This window comes from Zygosaccharomyces rouxii (assembly GCF_000026365.1).
Source record: "Zygosaccharomyces rouxii strain CBS732 chromosome D complete sequence".
Taxonomy (NCBI): domain Eukaryota; kingdom Fungi; phylum Ascomycota; class Saccharomycetes; order Saccharomycetales; family Saccharomycetaceae; genus Zygosaccharomyces; species Zygosaccharomyces rouxii.
Genome location: NC_012993.1, coordinates 266,197 through 286,036, shown reverse-complemented (window position 1 = coordinate 286,036; position 19,840 = coordinate 266,197). Strand labels below are relative to the sequence as shown.

At 39.1% G+C, this 19,840-nt stretch overlaps 7 protein-coding genes across 7 annotated transcripts; 6 read left to right on the top strand and 1 right to left on the bottom strand.

Moving 5' to 3' along the window:
* Window positions 1–56: 56 nt before the first annotated feature.
* On the top strand, window positions 57–614 carry LSM1 (Lsm1p; the record flags this gene model as incomplete). Its single annotated transcript, XM_002496537.1, has 1 exon — window positions 57–614. One exon carries the CDS (start codon window positions 57–59, stop codon window positions 612–614), a length of 558 nt encoding a protein of 185 aa, XP_002496582.1.
* Window positions 615–737: 123 nt separating this feature from the next.
* On the top strand, window positions 738–1,841 carry GCD14 (tRNA 1-methyladenosine methyltransferase subunit GCD14; the record flags this gene model as incomplete). The annotated part of the gene is made up of 1 exon (XM_002496536.1): window positions 738–1,841. The coding sequence occupies one exon, from the start codon at window positions 738–740 to the stop codon at window positions 1,839–1,841; it is 1,104 nt and encodes a 367-aa protein (XP_002496581.1).
* NIT2 (putative hydrolase) lies at window positions 1,838–2,758 on the bottom strand (the record flags this gene model as incomplete). Its single annotated transcript, XM_002496535.1, has 1 exon — window positions 1,838–2,758. The coding sequence occupies one exon, from the start codon at window positions 2,756–2,758 to the stop codon at window positions 1,838–1,840; it is 921 nt and encodes a 306-aa protein (XP_002496580.1).
* Window positions 2,759–2,978: 220 nt separating this feature from the next.
* On the top strand, window positions 2,979–4,727 carry SPT10 (Spt10p; the record flags this gene model as incomplete). The annotated part of the gene is made up of 1 exon (XM_002496534.1): window positions 2,979–4,727. The coding sequence occupies one exon, from the start codon at window positions 2,979–2,981 to the stop codon at window positions 4,725–4,727; it is 1,749 nt and encodes a 582-aa protein (XP_002496579.1).
* A 983-nt stretch (window positions 4,728–5,710) lies between these two features.
* PBS2 (mitogen-activated protein kinase kinase PBS2) lies at window positions 5,711–7,690 on the top strand (the record flags this gene model as incomplete). Its single annotated transcript, XM_002496533.1, has 1 exon — window positions 5,711–7,690. One exon carries the CDS (start codon window positions 5,711–5,713, stop codon window positions 7,688–7,690), a length of 1,980 nt encoding a protein of 659 aa, XP_002496578.1.
* A 791-nt stretch (window positions 7,691–8,481) lies between these two features.
* TRK1 (Trk1p) lies at window positions 8,482–12,396 on the top strand (the record flags this gene model as incomplete). Its single annotated transcript, XM_002496532.1, has 1 exon — window positions 8,482–12,396. One exon carries the CDS (start codon window positions 8,482–8,484, stop codon window positions 12,394–12,396), a length of 3,915 nt encoding a protein of 1,304 aa, XP_002496577.1.
* A 771-nt stretch (window positions 12,397–13,167) lies between these two features.
* On the top strand, window positions 13,168–19,833 carry URA2 (bifunctional carbamoylphosphate synthetase/aspartate transcarbamylase; the record flags this gene model as incomplete). The annotated part of the gene is made up of 1 exon (XM_002496531.1): window positions 13,168–19,833. One exon carries the CDS (start codon window positions 13,168–13,170, stop codon window positions 19,831–19,833), a length of 6,666 nt encoding a protein of 2,221 aa, XP_002496576.1.
* Window positions 19,834–19,840: the final 7 nt, after the last annotated feature.

Sequence of the window (19,840 nt, the reverse complement as noted above, 5' to 3'; positions counted from 1 at the left end):
AGTGGAACGTGTGAATGGAATTGTAGAGCAAGAGAGCTTTCAAAGTGCAACAAATTATGGTAGAGAGTAACATCGAAATTTTACAACATCAGCAGAGTCCTTTTGCTCCTAATGTCAATGTAAATACCAATGCTCCTGTGAATACAACACAACAACATCATCACAAGAAAATCACTGAGGGAGAAGCTGATTTATACCTTGATCAGTACAATTTTACCACAACTGCAGCTATCGTAGGTTCAGTAGATCGTAAAGTGTTTGTGCTTTTACGTGATGGTAAGATGCTATTCGGTGTACTAAGAACTTTTGATCAATACGCCAATCTCATACTAGAACATTGTGTGGAAAGGATATACTTTACTGAAAAGAACAAGTATGCAGAGGAATACAGAGGTCTATTCATGGTACGTGGTGAAAATGTCGTTATGTTAGGTGAAGTTGATATCGATAAGGAGGATCAACCATTGGAAACGATGGAACGTATTCCTTTCAGAGATGCCCTAAAGGCAAAACAGATCCACGATGAGTCAAGATTTAAGCAAGAAACCATCAAGGGCAAACAATTGGCTCGCTACGGTATACTTTATGACTTCCATAAATCGGATATGTACTAGAGTAATAATAATAGCTAAGAGTCGTGTAACACGGTCTTGAAAAATTTGAGATGAGATGAGATGAGATGACCTGAAGGGCAGTTAAGAATACAAGAAATAGACAGTGAGACCGTCATAGCATCAATGGATTCATCAGTTTCACCGTTTAGCTACCGGGATATCATACAAGAAGGTGATCTGGCCCTTGTTTGGATCTCAAGAGACAATATCAAGCCAATTATTGTCGATGCCAATCATATGTTTAACACCAGATATGGTTCATTCTCTCATAAGAGTATGATTGGTAAGCCCTATGGGTCCCAAATTGCCATTAGAACAAAAGGTCAAAATAGATTCTCATTTATTCATGTCATGCAACCATCCCCAGAGTTATGGACTTTATCACTTCCGCATAGAACTCAAATTGTCTATACACCAGATTCTTCTTACATTATGCAAAGACTTAATTGTAATCCATGTTCAACAGTCATTGAAGCTGGTACGGGTTCTGGCTCATTCTCTCATGCATTTGCAAGAACTGTTGGTCATCTCTACAGTTATGAATTCCATTCGGTTAGATACGAACAGGCACTAAAAGAGTTCAAGGACCATGGATTACCAAACGTTACATTGACACACAGGGATGTTTGCTCTGATGGATTTACCATTAAGAGAAACGACCCTACATCTTATCTTTTCCAAGATGACGCTGCACAAGCTACCATTAATGCCAATGCTGTTTTCTTGGATTTACCGGCACCTTGGGATGCGGTACCGCTGTTGGACCAGGTAATCGCTAGAGATCAAAAAGTTGGTGTATGTTGTTTCTCCCCTTGTATCGAACAAGTAGATAAAACGATAGAAGCCCTGGAGAAATGTGGATGGACAGAGATCCAAATGGTCGAGATTCAGGGTAAACAATGGGAATCTCGTCGACAAATGGTAAGGACTTTGGATGACGCATTGGAAAGACTCAGAGATGTTAGAAGACGTAAGGAGGAAGGTATTGAACGACGTAAACAGATGTACGATGCTGTACTAAAGGATGATGAGGCTGATGGTGAAAAGTCTGAAAGACCACAACCCCCAAAGACCAAATTTAATCCATTTGGTAAAGGTACGAGGGTCAGAGAAGGTGATGTCAATTACCAATGGAAACAAGTGACTAAAGTCGAGCCTGAAATTAAATCTCATACGTCTTTCCTTACATTTGCATTTAAGATTATGGATAAATCAAGAATTTGTTAATCGTTGACTGATGTATATAGTTTAAGTGCACGCTGATCCCACAGAGGCATGTTTTTCCTCACATTCTCAAGTAAATTGTAATCTAAATCGGCAATGATTAATTCAGGCTCATCTGTTTTGTTATTAGGATCTGAATGTGCAATGACCGTCCCCCAGGGGTCAACTACCATAGAATGACCCCATGAGATACGTTGTACATTTTTTTTCGACTCACCAGTAGTCCAGTTTGGATCAGATACATCGTGTTCACCTTTTTGGGCTGGCATTACAACGAAGCATTGAGTATCAATAGCTCTTGCCCTAGCCAACAATTCCCAGTGAGCTTCGCCAGTCTTCATAGTGAATGCGCTAGGGAAACAAAGGATTTGTGCACCTTTTTCTCTTAGCTTTAATGAAAGTTCAGGAAATCTGACATCGTAACAAATCTCTGTCCCCAATTTACCAGCTGGGGTATCAAGTATATCTGGGATAGTTTTTCCTGGTTGCACTGATTTGGATTCCTTGAGTATTGGACCATTGGGTACATCAACATCGAAAAGATGCATCTTTTGATAACTGTGTAAGATTTCACCTCGATGGTCTATGTAGAGCAATACATTTTTGACCCTATCATCACCTTTCTGTAGCTCCAGACCAGTGGAAGGTAGATGAACACCAATCGAGACGTCAATCTTTTTAGATGATTTCTTGACCAGCGACCTTATTTCCAGTTGAAGACTGGAAATGAATTGAGGAGTCTCTTGAGCTAGTTTTCTCGAATGTGCTGCATTTTGAGATAGATAATCGGTTGCCTCTGGGAAGAAGATGAGACTAACATCGTTATCTAGAGCTCTTGAAATTAAACTAGTAACTACACCAAGGTTCTTGGTTAAATTTGCTGTTGAGCACAGCTGTCCTATGGCAATACGACTAGCCATGTGGTTGTTTGTCTTTATATACTGTTCGATTTTATTATGTATTACAACAATGATTGAAACATCGCGCAAGTAGTGATGACTCTAACCTCATCAACTATCAAGGAATATTCAATGGAAACAAAGTGTGAATACAGAAATCAAAGGTCATTTGGTAGAGCCTAAAGGAACTTCGTTGGGCGTGCGGGCGGTTTCTATTTCAATTCTCACAGCATAGTATATTATGACTGGTGATCTAGGAAGTTTACTCAACAGTCGCGATTCAAAGGATTCACGTTCTATTAATGCGGTTGTTCACGAAGAAAGAATCGATGAAGATCAAATACTGACGCCTTTACAACCTCATACTATTCTCTTAAAAGATGGTGAAACTATAGCAACAATGTATCCAATTCCTGCGAATTCTAAATTATTACCAATGGGCTTATTAACATTTCTATTAGATGAATTCAACATGGAGATCGAAAAAGGTGGGACTTTCCCCTACTATGAAAAATTGACCTTACAAGAATTCAAAGAAGTTTGGTTCCATCCCGATGGGCACTTATGTGTGATGGTACTTGGTGAAGTCCCAGAATTAGATTACAGTAGAAATAATGAAGAAACAGAACTAAGGAACAACTATGGCACTGATGTTTCTACAACAAGGAATACTACACAGTACAAAAGACGTAAGCAACGTAAGAATTTAAATCTAAGCATTCAATGGGAGCAACAATGTTTAGGATATTTTTCAATCCAACCAGCGTATCCTGGTAGATCAGCTCATGTTGTAACGGGTAATTTTGTGGTAAATGCAGGTATTAGAGGTAAAAGAATCGGTAGAACACTTGTTGAGACATTTATACGATGGTCAATGAAACTAGGATTCGGATCCTGCGTTTTTCCACTAATTTATAGTACAAATGTGGGGATTAGGAGAATACTCGACGATCTTAACTTTAAACAAATTGGTCAATTACCAGAATCAGGAATTTTAAAAGGATTTGATGTACCGGTGAATTCTTTTATCTATGGTCAACAGTTTACTCATATTACCAAACACATGGATGTTGTTAAAGTTAAAGATACTGAAAGAAAAGATGAAATTGCAAAATATGAGAGGCTTAAACATTACATTTTAACGGGAACTTATCCGCCATCTTGTGATAGAAACGAAAAAGCTAGAATACGAGTTAACGCTAAGCATCATACTTTAATTAATGGTAGATTATACACCAAGGGTCGTGAAGTTATATTGGAACCTCAAAGACAGCGAGAAATTGCATTAGACATGCATCTATTAGATCATCCTGGAATCAATAAATTAACAACACAAATTGTGGAAAAATATCATTGGAAAGGAATTAAAAGTACTGTATGCCAGACAATTGCAAATTGTCCCGCATGTAGATTCAGACAACCGGACGGTGTTGGTGTCGTTGTAGCGCCATCATCCCCAGTTAAACAAGCAAGGATGCTACCAAATATGAATGCAGATGATGAGATGAATAATTCAAATCAACTATCGAAAGTTGCTGAAGCAGTCGTAGGGTCATTGCAAAAGCGAGGAACAAGAGAGCCAGAGGAAGAAGAAGAGGAAGAGGAGCAAGAAGAAGAAGACGCTGCGATAAGCAGTCAAGCGGAAGAGGAAGGGGATGAAGAACAGGACGTCGATGTTGAGCTTGAAGATGAAGGAGACGACATAGACGCCGAGGAAGAAGACGAAGAAGAAGACGAAGACAGCTTACGAGTTGAGTTAGAAAATGAGGCTACACCGGCAGATGATCAAATGAATACGTTCAACAAATTTGTCGAAGAAGAACGCGCAAGGAAAAGAAGAAAATACACACTTCCTCTAGATAGAGAAAGAACGCATAACAATTCAAATTCTTCCACGCCAGGAACAGTACCGGTAATAGATAGTAGTACAATTTTAAGCTTTGGTGAAAACCCACTTACCGCCAGTCAAGAACAAGACAGGAACTTGTGATATTAATAACGAAGAGTTCCGAATATACACATATACATAGACACGGACTCCACGAACACCCTACCTTTTTTTTCGCATTGACATTAACTTTCTACACACTCACACACAGGGCAAGAAAGAGACCAAGAGAAAGAATAAACCAACAAATGATATTCTTCTTCAGACAGATTAGGGATATTTTCGCCAAATCACACACAACGCTCCAAGAGATACAGCTATCTCGAAGGGCATTTTTCCAACTGCTAGGGTACCTAGCCAGTTGCGCACTACTTTCACTCGCGTCCCAGTCGAAATACCTACACTGATAATCTACGGCATATAGTAAGCTACACAATACGTAAGCAAATAGGCGGAATATCGTTGCCGGGTCGACGTACAAAGAACCGGAAGCAACGGCCGTTCACAAACGCAGGGGTCTATTCATTACATCGGAGGTAAAACATTCCAGCTACTGTATATGCACTAACTGAGCTCATATCCTTTAATCGGTACTGATTGCATTATCCATTATGATTGCCTCTGCCGATTTTGCTTCTTGTTCTTATGCCTCTTCTTCCTGCCCAAGGGGGTTCGTAAGGTGTGATAACGGATATAGATATATACGTTCGTACGTTCTCTTCTAAAATAATTTTTTTATAATAGTAATAATAATAATAACAAACTGACTTGAGTAGGTGAACAAGTATAGCTAAGTTTATACTTCTTTCCACGTTATAAAACAGAGGAATAACAAGAACGAGAATAAGAAGAAGAATTGTAATTGTATATTCGTTTTGAAGATCTTTCTGGTGGTTTAGTAGTGTCAGTAGTAGTAAGATCAGATATAAAACAGAATTGTAATTTTTTTTTTCTCTTTCCTTTTCCTTCGTTAGTTGTTATTAGGAGGTTTTTACATACATTGGAGGAAAATAACGGACGGAACTTGACTAGTACTCTCAATCTAGGACACACCTGTGATACAGTACCTGAATTCATATACTCATATGAACGAGCAGTTCTCGAAGCTTACTATCAATACGGAGAGGAATCCGGGAGATAGTGATGTCTCACAAGGACCTCCATCGGCAACTCCTGTTAGGACTCCGTCTTCTCAGTACAATAAAATTAATGCCGACTTACATGCCAGAGTAAAGGCTTTTACAGAGCAGAGAGCTCTTAAAAGATCAGGGAGTATAGGTAGTAATAAGAGTGATACGAATGGTGGTGGCGAGGTGAAAAATGCAGGAGCACCGCAAAATTTACAACAAATTGTTAACAAACCATTACCACCATTGCCACCATCACCACCTGCAGTGGCGATGAGTAATGTTGCTAAGGATGTTAAGCCGGAACCCATTATGAGGAGTAGTATAGTACAGAGACGAGAATCGAAGATGCAACAACAACAACAGGAACAACAACTGGCGAATAGTAGTGATAATGGAATTATTACAAATAATGGCGTTAATAATATGAATGGGTTGGATAATAGGAAAATGATGAATCCAACAGATATGACACAATTTAATCCGAACAGAAGAGCTCCAAGACGACCTGTGGTTCCAAGACCAACTAATCCTTTACCAAATGCGGGACCCAAGCAGAGCTTGAGTGCTCGTAGAGGAATGAAATTACCAATGGGGGGTATGCCATTAAAGATGCCAGGTAAATCATCACCGTCGTCATCATTATCTTCAAATCAACATCAAGAATTTGCCTCGACACCGTCGAATAAAAACCATTTGAACGTATCAGGTAATAATGCTAATATTAATAATAATTTAAATGGTAGAGGTAGTGCGCCGGGATCTTTAATTAATGGTATTCAATCAACTTCGACATCATCAAGTAATGAAGAACAAAGGGACACTGAAGGAACTGCGCCGAAGAACAGTGGTAGTAATTCAGGCAGCGGTGGTGGCGGTCTCTTTGCAAACTTCTCAAAATATGTTGATATTAAATCAGGTTCATTAAATTTTGCGGGCAAACTTTCGTTATTTTCAGAAGGTATCGATTTTAGTAATGGTTACAGTTCAAGAATTTCACTTGATGAACTAAACTTTCAAGAAGAATTAGGTCATGGTAATTATGGTCATGTTTCCAAGGTGCTTCATAAACCAACAAGTATTACTATGGCGATGAAAGAGGTTAGGTTAGAATTAGATGAAGCAAAATTCCGCCAAATTTTAATGGAGTTAGAAGTACTACACAAATGTAAATCACCCTATATTGTGGATTTTTATGGTGCTTTCTTTATTGAGGGTGCTGTCTACATGTGCATGGAATATATGGATGGTGGCTCATTGGATAAAGTTTACGATTTTTCAGACGAAATTGGTGGTATCGATGAACCACAATTAGCAAAAATTACCTATAGTGTTATTGAGGGCCTAAGAGAATTAAAAGATTCTCATAATATTATTCATAGAGATGTTAAGCCAACGAATGTATTGTGTTCTGCAAGGCATGGTACGGTTAAATTATGTGATTTCGGTGTTTCGGGTAATTTGGTTGCTTCGTTAGCAAGAACAAATATCGGTTGTCAATCTTATATGGCACCTGAACGTATTAGATCTTTGAATCCTGATAGAGTTACGTATACGGTACAATCGGATGTTTGGTCCTTAGGGTTAAGCATTTTAGAAATGGCGCTTGGTAGATATCCTTATCCACCTGAAACCTTTGATAATATTTTCTCTCAATTAAGCGCGATTGTTGATGGACCCCCACCAAAATTACCAAAGGATAAATTTAGCGCTGAGGCTCAAGATTTTGTCTCTGTTTGTTTACAAAAGATTCCTGAAAGAAGACCAACTTATGCTGCACTATTAGAGCATCCTTGGTTGTTAAAGTATAAAGATGTTGATGTCGGTATGAGTTCATATATCACGGATAAATTAAACAAAAGGAAACAACTATTGGCAGAAAGGGGAGAAAAAGAACTACCGAAATATTTACCAGCATTGCATATGGGTGGATTGTAGAATTATTATCATTTTCATTTTTTAATTTTTTCATTTTTTTTCATTTTTTTTTTTTTTTTTTTTTTTTCATTCTTTTCCTTCATTTCCATTCACAAATCATAATATTATTATTATCATCATTACTATTATTACTATTACTATTACTATTACTATTATCTTTATTTATTTTTTTTTTTCCTTTTTTTTTTTTTATTATGATTATCACAATTATCGTTCATTAGACAGTCATTTCCACATTTATTTCATTATTATGTAAAAAAGTAAAACAAGAACCACGGCCATACATCTATCGATCAATACGGAAAATTCGTTAATCTTGAATGATTTACTCAAAGTTGGGTTTTAAGAAAATTGGCGGAATATTGATGCTGAGGCTTTAACATTAACATTGTTTACATTTTCCTCGCAAAATATTATCGAAATGAACTTCTCATTTTGTTTTTTGCTTGGCATTTTTTTTCTTTTGTTCTTTCCCTTCCATCGCATGTTGTGAAAAAAAAATCCAAAAAAAAAAAAACCGCCATGTTGATATTCCGGTAAGACTGTACATAACAAAATTGAACCATAGAGAATTTAAAAGAAATAAACAAAACGAAATTATTGAAGATATTGTTCAAGTTATCATTATCAAGGTTTAACTACTGTTTGATTTTAGTCTTTTCTCCTTCCTCCCTTTCCTCCCCGATCCACTGTACCCTTCCTTTAAGTTGTTAAGACAAACTAATTAAAACTCCCTATTCAATTATCGTCATCATCTCTGTTTTATACTTATTCTTTGCATTACTACTTATATGATAAGTAGAACCATAAGTCGGAATCCGACTTTGGCGACTTTTTCAGTCAAATATAAGGAGTCATTTGGTCGAAAGTTTAGAGATGCCGTTGCAAAAACTGGTCATTATGTTAAACCATTAAGAAAGTATCTCTTTCGAAATTTTTTAATGGTTCATTACTTTTACATCATTTCAATGACAATTTTAGCATCCATTATATTGTACCCCGTGAGGAACGAGAGTTATATCGATATTTTGTTCTTAGCAACGGGTTCAACTACTCAAGGTGGGTTGAATACTGTTAATATCAATGAACTGGAGTTGTACCAACAAATTATCATTTACATTTTTACCTTCTTAACGACACCAATTATTATTCACAGTGCATTGGCATTCGTTAGATTGTATTGGTTCGAAAGACACTTTGATGGCATCAGGGATTCTTCCAAGCGTAATTTCAAAATGAGAAGGACAAAAACTTTATTGGAAAGGGAATTAACCGCCAGAACTATGTCAAAAGGTCGCCAGCGAACTGGTACTAGACAATTTACTTCGCCTACTCGTCGTCATGATGATTTTCAAGAAAAATTATTCAGCGGCAAGATGGTAAACAGAGATGAGCAGGACTCATTGGCAGATTTGTCACACGGAGGAAATGGTAGCAGTGATCAAAGTGTTCCAAATGGTAAAAGTTTTGCAGATCCACACAGACTTTCATGGTCAAGTTCAAATACAATTGAAGATAATGCAGAAATCCATCCATCTGGTAGAGGTCTTTTATTCAGGGAACCTAAACCAAAACGTCACCAACATTATAGTCATGGTAATAATAATCCACAGCAACGACCTCTTGAAAGTTTTGCAAGAAGAAGAAGATCAACGGATATTTCACCGGAGGATATGTATAGATCAATTTCTATGATGAAAGGTCAAAGACAGACAAATACAGAAGATGATGGTCCAGCTTTAGTCATTGGTGCACCTGCAGAACGATCAAATGATAAGGACGCTGCAAAGCTGGATGCTGAAAAGTCCGATTTGAAGAAAAAGGCTTCTTATGATTCTTTGAGACAAAATAAAATGGAAAAATACCCAATAGGATTACCAAATAAAAGTGATGAAGAAGATTTTGAAAACGAAGATGAAGAAGACGACGACTATAACAATGATCAGACGGAAAATTCTAATAGCACAAGCAGTTCAACTTCTACTACCAGCAATAGTAGCAGTGTTGATAATCAAAGTGATAATTCTCCTCCAATCCCTTCGGGTAGTAGCACAGGGAGTGATTCGATGCACAGCGATTCAGTAACATCCAATGCTGTGACGACGGATGATAGAGAAACAATGAATGAAGCTGATTCCATGTCATCGGATCATTCTCAGCCTGAATTTCCTCAAGAAAATCGAAATGGACCATCTATTCACTTCGATATAGCAGCTCCTCCAAAAAGGAAAAAACTTCGAGATCAACCAAATCTCACAAGGAAAAGCAGAAGAAGCCATTACAGTCCAGGTGTTCCTATTCCCAGCGCTAAAAGCATAAGTCAACGATTGAAGAGAAGGTTGTCGTTGGGTCCCATGGAAAAACCGCGTGCTAAAACTACGAGGTCATCTGGGGATATCAATACTATGAACAATTCGGATGACTATTTTTCAAAGGATGGAATGTCAGATCATTTTCCAAGAGCTAACACATTTGATCAACAGTATGACTTGCAGGACGATAACTTCCCAGATGTATTGAGCAAATCTCATAGTTTTGATTTGGGCAAAACTAAGGATTGGAACAAGTTATCGACATCACCAGAATTTCAGAGTATGATTTATGAAAAATGGAAGAGAGAAAAAAGAGGCAGGAAAAGCATCTTGAGACCAAAAATAAGACGCCCGAGCATAAATTCACCAAATATTTCAGGACTTCGAAGATTTTACAGTAATCCTGAAAACAACGATGATGGTAATAATACTACAGAGGAATTACCTACGGATTCAGTTAGACATGAACATTCTGATAACGATTTAACTGACGAAGAGAATGACCACGGGAATTTCGTGAATACTCGTGATAGTTTAGATGAAGAGGAAGGGTATTTTGGTAACGATTTAAGCTTTGCAGACGATCCTTCGCGTCATAAGTTAACAAGGACTTTAAGTGCTAATTACTTATCCTGGGAGCCCACTGTTGGCCGTAATTCTATCTTTGTTAATATGACTAAGGAACAGAAAGAAGAATTAGGTGGAGTTGAGTACAGAGCAATTAAACTACTTTGTCGTATATTAGTCGTTTATTATGGTGGGTTTTGGATTATGGCTTTCATCTTCTTAGTTCCCTGGATTGTTAGTAGAGATGGATACAGAAAAATTGTCAGAAATGATGGTGTGACACCAGTGTGGTGGGGTTTTTTCACAGGGATGAGCGCTTTTGCAGATCTAGGCCTTACCTTGACACCAGATTCGATGATGTCTTTCCAAACAACGTCTTATCCCACCATTGTCATGATGTGGTTTATCGTTATCGGTAATACGGGGTTCCCTGTGTTATTGAGATTCATGATTTGGGTGATGTTTCAATTATCGCCAGACCTTTCCTTGACTAGAGAAAGTTTGGGATTTCTTCTTGATCATCCTCGTCGTTGTTTTACCATGTTATTTCCCAGTGCTGCAACTTGGTGGTTAGTCGCCACCCTTGTCGGGTTGAACGCTATTGACCTCATCATCTTCGTCATTTTGGATCTTGGAAATTCCGTATTGCACAATTTGAACAGAGGCTATAGAGTTCTAGTGGGACTTTTCCAAGCAATTAGTACGAGAACTGCTGGATTCCAAATCGTTGATATCGGTAGTTTACATCCTGCAGTGCAAGTGTCTTACATGTTAATGATGTACGTCTCTGTGATGCCTCTGGCTATCTCTATCAGGAGAACTAATGTTTATGAGGAACAATCTTTAGGAGTTTATGGTGATCCCGACGAAGACGCTAGCCATCATGGACATGAGCTTGATTCAGACGATGATGAAAGTCTTGGATCATCACCATCTCCTGCCTCCAAGAAAAAGAAGAAAAGCACAACTTCTTTCATTGGTGCTCACTTGAGGCGACAGCTTTCATTTGATCTTTGGTATATCTTTCTCGGGTTATTCATCATTTGTTTAGCTGAAGGTGGTAAGATTCAAGACGAAAGAAGACCAGAGTTTAATATTTTTACCATTTTATTCGAAATTGTCAGTGCATACGGTACAGTGGGGCTTTCTCTTGGTTATCCCAACAGCGATACATCATTCTCTGGGCAATTTGGCACCATATCGAAATTGATCATTATTGCGTTATTGATTAGAGGCCGTCATAGAGGTCTACCTTATACTTTAGATCGTGCCATTATGCTGCCGAGTGACAGGCTTGACAATATTGATAAATTCCAAGATATGTTAATGCGTCATCGGGCCTCACGCGAAGGTTCCACTGATGCTGTTACCTCTTATTTTAGGTCGAAACTAAGCGCTATCAAAAAAGAGATTCACAAAATGCGTACAAAATCTGCTGAAGGGGAACATTTGTTACATGATTTCACAGATTTACCTCACCATGATAATGGCGACAGTCGTGGTGATAACCACCAAGAGAGACCATCGGAAGCCGCTTCCGACGGTTATAATACTAACTATAACAACAACAAATCAGCAGATCATGTACTAGATATTCATGAAGAACCAAAAGAAGTCTCCAAGTCACCAAATGATTCAAGTTTACAACCGCAAGAACCCATATCATATTTCCCAAACACAACACCTTCACCAAGAAAAGCTTCTGACGAGCTTTCTCCGTCGGATCCGCTTTCTACAATTCCTTCCCAGGGAACTCCCACATCTCGTGTTGCTCCTTCCCTGGAGAGCTATCGAATGAAACCTCTAGATTCTGCGCGCACTAATTGATTAGCATCTGTTGTATAGGACTTATATCTAATGCGGCTGGACACTATTACATTAATATGACTCTGTATTACTATTACAGTGGAATTTTTTTTTTTTTTTTTTTTTTTTTTTGTTTATGACGTACTCAGCTCATCGCATCACCGTCTCCTCGACATCTACCATTTGAAAAATTTTTCAGAGGTATAAATATCAAATGAAAATCCCAAATTTTTAATCGACTACTCGTCACTCCAATTAACTTTTTATATGGAGAATTTATGTTTCCCTGTAAACCAATTTACTTTTCACGTTTATGTGTACTATTACTATTACCCTATTTTCTTGTCTTGTTCTTGTTCTCTCTCTTGATACCAGAAGCCCAATAATAGGAGACACTTGGCTGTAGCGACTTAGGTGCTGCTTTACGATCCAAGTAACTCGAAATATCGCTGTGAGATTAGTCCCCAAACTCGCGTCGATTCGTATGTGTTAGCAATATCAAGCATTTTAACTATATTATCAGCTTTTAGTATGACAATGATGGTAGTGAAGATCGATGAGGTAAGCATATGACTGAAAAATTTCGCCAAGATCGTTACATACGAGAGTGAAATTTAACTTCAAAGGGTCAATAGTCATTTCATCTAATCTCATCATTCAAACAACATTGCATATTTTGATAGCACTCGAAGCGACTTCCTTTTACTAACGTTTATTCATAACTAGTTATTTCTTTTTATTGTTTCAGGAAGTTTGCTTAGTCCTATAATCGCGCTCCCCCACTGCGTCCTAATGTCTGCTATTGTTCCCACAGCTCCTATAACCCCTCCAATGAGCTCGACGGGGGACCGTCTTGCCGTCCTCGAGTTAAAAGATGGTAATACACTTGTAGGCTATTCTTTTGGTGGCAGTAAGCCTGCCGCAGGTGAATTAGTTTTCCAAACCGGTATGGTTGGTTATCCTGAATCTATTACTGATCCTTCATACGAGGGTCAAATTTTAGTCATTACATACCCATTAGTCGGTAACTACGGTATTTCCGATGCTGATTTAAAGGATGAATTGCTCGAACAGTTACCACGTTATTTTGAAAGTAATAGGATTCACGTTGCTGGTCTAGTTATTGCACATTATACCGAAGAATTCTCTCATTGGTTAGCTAAGTCCTCTTTGGGCGATTGGTTGAAGAGAGAAAATGTCCCTGCTGTTTATGGTGTGGACACTAGAGCTCTAACAAAACACTTGAGAGAATCGGGTTCTATGCTCGGCCGTTTGGGTCTTCAAATTGGTGAAAAACCTGTAGATTTGAATCAACCACAATGGAAAGATTCATTTGAAGTATCAAGTTGGGTTGATCCTAACGTAAAGAATTTAGTTGCCGAAGTTTCTATCAAGGAACCTCAACTTTACGTTCCACCTGCTGATAAAGTAGACTTGCAAAAAGGTCCTGATGGCAAAGTTTTAAGGATTTTGGCCATTGATGTTGGTATGAAATACAACCAAATTCGTTGTTTCATTAAACGTGGTGTGGAATTGAAAGTGGTTCCATGGAATTACGATTTTACCAAGGAGCAATACGATGGGTTGTTCGTTTCCAACGGTCCTGGTGATCCATCCGTTTTGCACGAAGTTACTTCAAGATTGCATGCTGTTCTTGAAGCTAAGAAGACTCCAGTTTTCGGTATTTGTTTAGGTCATCAGCTTTTGGCTAGAGCTAACGGATTCTCTACCGTAAAGATGAAATTTGGTAACCGTGGTCAAAATATTCCATGTACTTCCACCGTCAGCGGTAAATGTTACATCACTTCTCAAAATCACGGTTATGCTGTTGATGAAACATCTTTGACTAACGGTTGGAAGGCATTGTTCACTAATGCTAACGATGGTTCCAATGAAGGTATTTACCACACTGAATTACCATATTTCTCTGTGCAATTCCATCCAGAATCTACTCCAGGTCCTAGAGATACCGAATTTTTGTTTGACACTTTTATTCAAGCCGTCAAGGACCATAAGACTTCTGGCGTCTTGCATCCTGTAAAGTTCCCTGGTGGCGACATTGAGGAGAATAGAAAGCTTCACCCTAAAGTCGAGGCTAAAAAGGTCTTGGTTCTAGGTTCTGGTGGGTTATCCATTGGTCAAGCTGGTGAATTTGATTATTCTGGTTCTCAAGCTATTAAGGCTTTGAGAGAAGAAGGTATTTACACCATCTTGATTAATCCTAATATTGCTACTATTCAAACTTCTAAAGGTTTGGCTGATAAGGTCTATTTCTTACCTGCTACTGCCGAATTTGTGAGAAAAGTTATCTTACATGAACGTCCAGATGCTATTTACGTTACCTTTGGTGGTCAAACTGCCTTATCTGTTGGTATTGAAATGAAAGATGAATTTGAAGCCTTGGGTGTTAAAGTTCTAGGTACTCCTATTGATACCATTATTACCACTGAAGATCGTGAAATGTTTTCTGCTGCAATTGATGAAATTGATGAAAAATGCGCAAAATCTAGAGCTGCTAGTACTTTGGAAGAAGCTTTACAGGCTGGTAAAGAAATTGGATTCCCTGTTATTGTTCGTGCCGCTTATGCCTTAGGTGGTTTGGGTTCTGGTTTCGCTGACAATGAAGAGGAGTTAACTGACCTATGTAACATTGCATTCGCTTCTTCCCCACAAGTGTTGGTTGAAAGATCCATGAAGGGTTGGAAAGAAATTGAATATGAGGTTGTCCGTGATGCTTTCGACAACTGTATCACAGTCTGTAACATGGAAAACTTTGACCCATTAGGTATTCATACTGGTGATTCCATCGTTGTTGCTCCATCTCAAACCCTTACCGATGAAGATTACAACATGTTAAGAACCACTGCAGTTAATGTGATCAGACATCTGGGTGTCGTTGGTGAATGTAACATCCAATATGCTTTGAATCCAGTTTCCAAGGAATACTGCATTATTGAAGTTAATGCTCGTCTATCGCGTTCCTCTGCATTGGCATCTAAGGCTACTGGTTACCCCTTGGCTTACACTGCTGCTAAGTTGGGTCTAAACATTCCATTAAACGAAGTCACAAACTCTGTTACCAAGTCCACTTGTGCATGTTTTGAACCATCTCTAGATTACTGTGTTGTTAAGATGCCAAGATGGGATTTAAAGAAGTTTACCAGAGTTTCTACTCAATTGTCTTCTTCTATGAAATCTGTTGGTGAAGTCATGAGTATTGGCCGTACATTCGAAGAAGCCATTCAAAAGGCTATTAGATCTACAGAATACAAGAACTTGGGTTTTAATGAAACAGAATTGGATGTTGATGTTGACTACGAGTTGAATAATCCTTCCGACTTGCGTATCTTTGCTATTGCAAACGCATTTGCTAACCTGGGTTACTCCGTTGAAAAGGTCTGGCAGATGACCAACATTGATAGATGGTTCTTGAACAAACTGTACGGTTTGTTCCAATTCTCCAAGGAAATTGCATCTTATGGTATCAAGGAGAACCTTCCACCTCTCGTATTGAGACAAGCTAAACAGTTGGGTTTCGATGATAGACAGATTGCCAAGTTCTTGAACTCTAATGAAGTTGCCATCCGTCGTTTGAGAAAGGAATTAGGTATTACTCCATTTGTGAAACAGATTGATACCGTTGCAGCAGAATTCCCAGCCTATACCAATTACTTGTACATGACTTACAACGCTGCCGCCCACGATGTGGACTTTAATGATCATGGTGTTATGGTGCTGGGTTCTGGTGTCTATCGTATTGGTTCTTCCGTCGAATTTGACTGGTGTGCTGTTACCGCTGTTAGAACATTGCGTGCCAACAAAATTAAGAGTATCATGGTCAACTATAACCCTGAGACTGTTTCTACTGATTACGACGAGGCTGACAGATTGTATTTCGAAACCATTAACTTGGAAAGAGTCTTGGATATTTATGAAGCAGAAACTTCCGGAGGTGTTATCGTTTCTATGGGTGGCCAAACTTCTAACAACATTGCAATGTCTTTGCACCGTGAAAATGTCAAGATTTTGGGTACTTCTCCAGAAATGATCGACGGTGCTGAAAACCGTTACAAGTTCTCTCGTATGCTGGATCAAATAGATGTGGACCAACCAGCTTGGAAAGAATTGACTTCTATGGAAGAGGCAGAAGACTTTGCCAACAAAGTCGGTTACCCAGTGTTGGTTCGTCCTTCTTATGTTTTATCTGGTGCTGCCATGAACACTGTCTACTCAAAGGCTGATTTGGAATCTTACTTGAACCAAGCTGTTGAAGTTTCTCGTGATTATCCAGTGGTCATTACTAAGTATATCGAAAATGCCAAAGAAATTGAAATGGACGCTGTTGCTAAGGACGGTGAATTGATCATGCATGTTGTTTCTGAGCACGTTGAAAATGCTGGTGTCCACTCTGGTGATGCTACTTTGATTGTACCACCCCAAGATTTGGATCCTGAAACTGTCAATAGAATTGTTGTTGCAACTGCCAAAATTGGTAAGGCTTTAAAGATTACTGGTCCATACAACATTCAATTCATTGCTAAAAACAATGAAATTAAGGTCATCGAATGTAACGTTCGTGCATCTCGTTCCTTCCCATTCATTTCCAAGGTGGTTGGTGTTAACTTGATTGAGATGGCAACTAAGGCATTAATGGGGTTGCCAGTTACTCCTTACCCAGTTGAAAAATTACCAGATGACTACGTTGCCATCAAGGTGCCTCAATTTTCTTTCCCTCGTCTGGCAGGTGCAGACCCTGTCTTGGGTGTTGAAATGGCATCAACTGGTGAAGTTGCGTGCTTTGGTCATTCCAAATATGAGGCATACTTGAAATCCTTGCTTTCAACTGGTTTCAGATTGCCCAAGAAGAACATCTTGTTGTCTATTGGTTCTTACAAGGAAAAGCAAGAATTGCTCCCATGTGTCTTCAAGCTTTACAACTTAGGTTACAAACTCTTTGCGACCGCCGGTACAGCTGATTTCATTTCTGAGCATGGTATTCCAGTACAGTACGTTGAAGTTTTAAATCAAGAGGATGAAGAAAAGGCCGAATACTCTTTAACTCAACATTTGGCCAACAATAAGATTGACTTGTATATCAATTTGCCATCTGCAAACAGATACCGCCGCCCTGCTTCTTATGTCTCTAAGGGTTACAGAACTCGTCGTATGGCCGTGGACTACTCTGTTCCTTTGGTAACAAACGTTAAATGTGCTAAGTTGTTGATCGAGGCAATTGCCAGACATTTACCATTGGATGTCTCTGATCGTGATGCTCAAACTTCTCACAGAACTGTTACCTTGCCAGGTCTCATCAACATTGCTACTTTTGTTCCAAACTCTTCCAATGTTGTAGAGGGCCCTGCAGAATTGAAGGAAACTACCCGTCTTTCTTTGGAGGCAGGTTTCACATACTGTCAGATCATGGCAAGAGCCATCTCTGGTCCAATAATTTCTGATATGGTATCTTTAAAGGCCGCCCTCTCTGTTGCCCAAGGTTCTGCCTATACTGATATCTCTTACACAGTAGCTGGTACAGTTAACAATTCTGAAAATGTGGCTCAAACGTCTAATGATGTTAGCTCTTTATTTTTGCCTTTCCGTGAGCTAACAAATAAGGTTTCTACTGTTGCAGAGTTGTTGAAGAACTGGCCAACTGGTAACCAAATTATTGCTGAAGCTAAGACTTCGGACTTGGCCTCTGTGATGTTATTGACAGCTTTACAGAACAGATCTATTCACATCACTGGTGTTTCTAATAAAGAAGATTTGGATTTAATCATTACTGTTAAAGAAAAAGATCCAAGATTGACTTGTGATGTTAATATCCACGCCTTGTTTGTCTCTCAGGATGACTACCCAGAAGCTCTATTTTTGCCAACTAAGGAAGATCAGGAATTCTTCTGGAGAAACTTGGATGCCATTGATGCCTTCTCTATCGGTGCGTTGCCAACTTCATTGGCTTATGTCACTAGTAACAAGGTTGATGTCGGCTTAGGTATTAAAGAATCCTTACCACTATTGCTATCTGCCGTTGATGAGGGCAAATTGACGATTGATGACATTGTTCAGCGTCTACATGACAACCCTGCAAAGATCTTCAACATTCCAGAGCAAAGAAATGCTATTGTGGAGGTCGACTTGGATTACTCCTTCAACCACACAAAGAGATGGTCTCCATACACTAAGGGTGGCTTGAATGGTGGCATCAATCGTGTTGTGATCAACAATGAAACAGTTGTATTGAGTGGTGATCTTGTCATTCCCGAGCCAATGGGCAAAGTGGTTGTTACTAACAAAACCATTACAAACAAGACCATTCCAAGCACGCCATCTGCTCAAAATGATGCTCAATTGAATGTACAATCCACCAAAAGAAGATTCTCCTTCTCTAATGAGAGACGTGGGTCCACCACCAGTCTTGACGATTATGAAGAATATAACCAACCTCTCGAGCAGAGATTGATGTCCTCAAGACCTCCAAAGGAATTGACAGCACCTGGTGCTATTCAGACTTTGATCCGCAGCAACAACCCATTCAAGGGTAGACACATTTTGTCTGTCAGACAGTTTAAGCGTTCTGATTTCCATGCATTGTTCGCTGTGGCTCAAGAATTGAGGGCTGCTGTTGAACGTGAAGGTGTTTTGGATTTGATGAAGTCCCGTGTTTTAACTACCGTTTTCTACGAGCCTTCCACTCGTACTTCATCATCTTTCATTGCCGCTATGGAACGTCTTGGTGGTAGAACTGTTCATATCAACCCTGGTTCTTCCTCCGTTAAGAAGGGTGAAACTTTGCAAGATACTATCAGAACTCTCGCATGTTACTCCGACGCAATTGTCATTCGTCACGCTGATGAGATGTCTGCTCACACTGCTGCTAAATATTCCCCAGTACCAATCCTGAATGGTGGTAATGGTTCTCGTGAACATCCAACTCAGGCATTCTTAGACTTGTTCACTATTCGTGAGGAGTTGGGTACTGTGAATGGTATTACTGTGACTTTCATGGGTGATTTGCTATACGGTAGACCAGTGCACTCCTTGTGCCGTTTGTTGCAGCACTATCAGGTGAGAATCAACTTGATCTCTCCTCAAGAATTGAGATTACCTGCTGCTTTACGTAAGGAGTTGGCTGATTCTGGTCTTCTAGGCGTTGAAAGTGAAATTTTGACTCCTGAGATCATCTCTAAATCTGATGCACTATACTGTACCAGAATCCAAAAGGAAAGATTCGAAAACAAGGAAGAATATGAACGTTTGAAGGATGTCTACATCATTGATAACAAGATGTTGTCTCACGCCAAGGAGCACATGGCTGTCATGCACCCATTGCCTCGTGTGAATGAAATCAAGGAGGAAGTGGATTACGATCACCGTGCCGCCTACTTCAGACAGATGAGATATGGTCTTTTCGTTAGAATGGCTCTGTTGGCGATGGTTATTGGTGTCGACATCTAATTTTAAC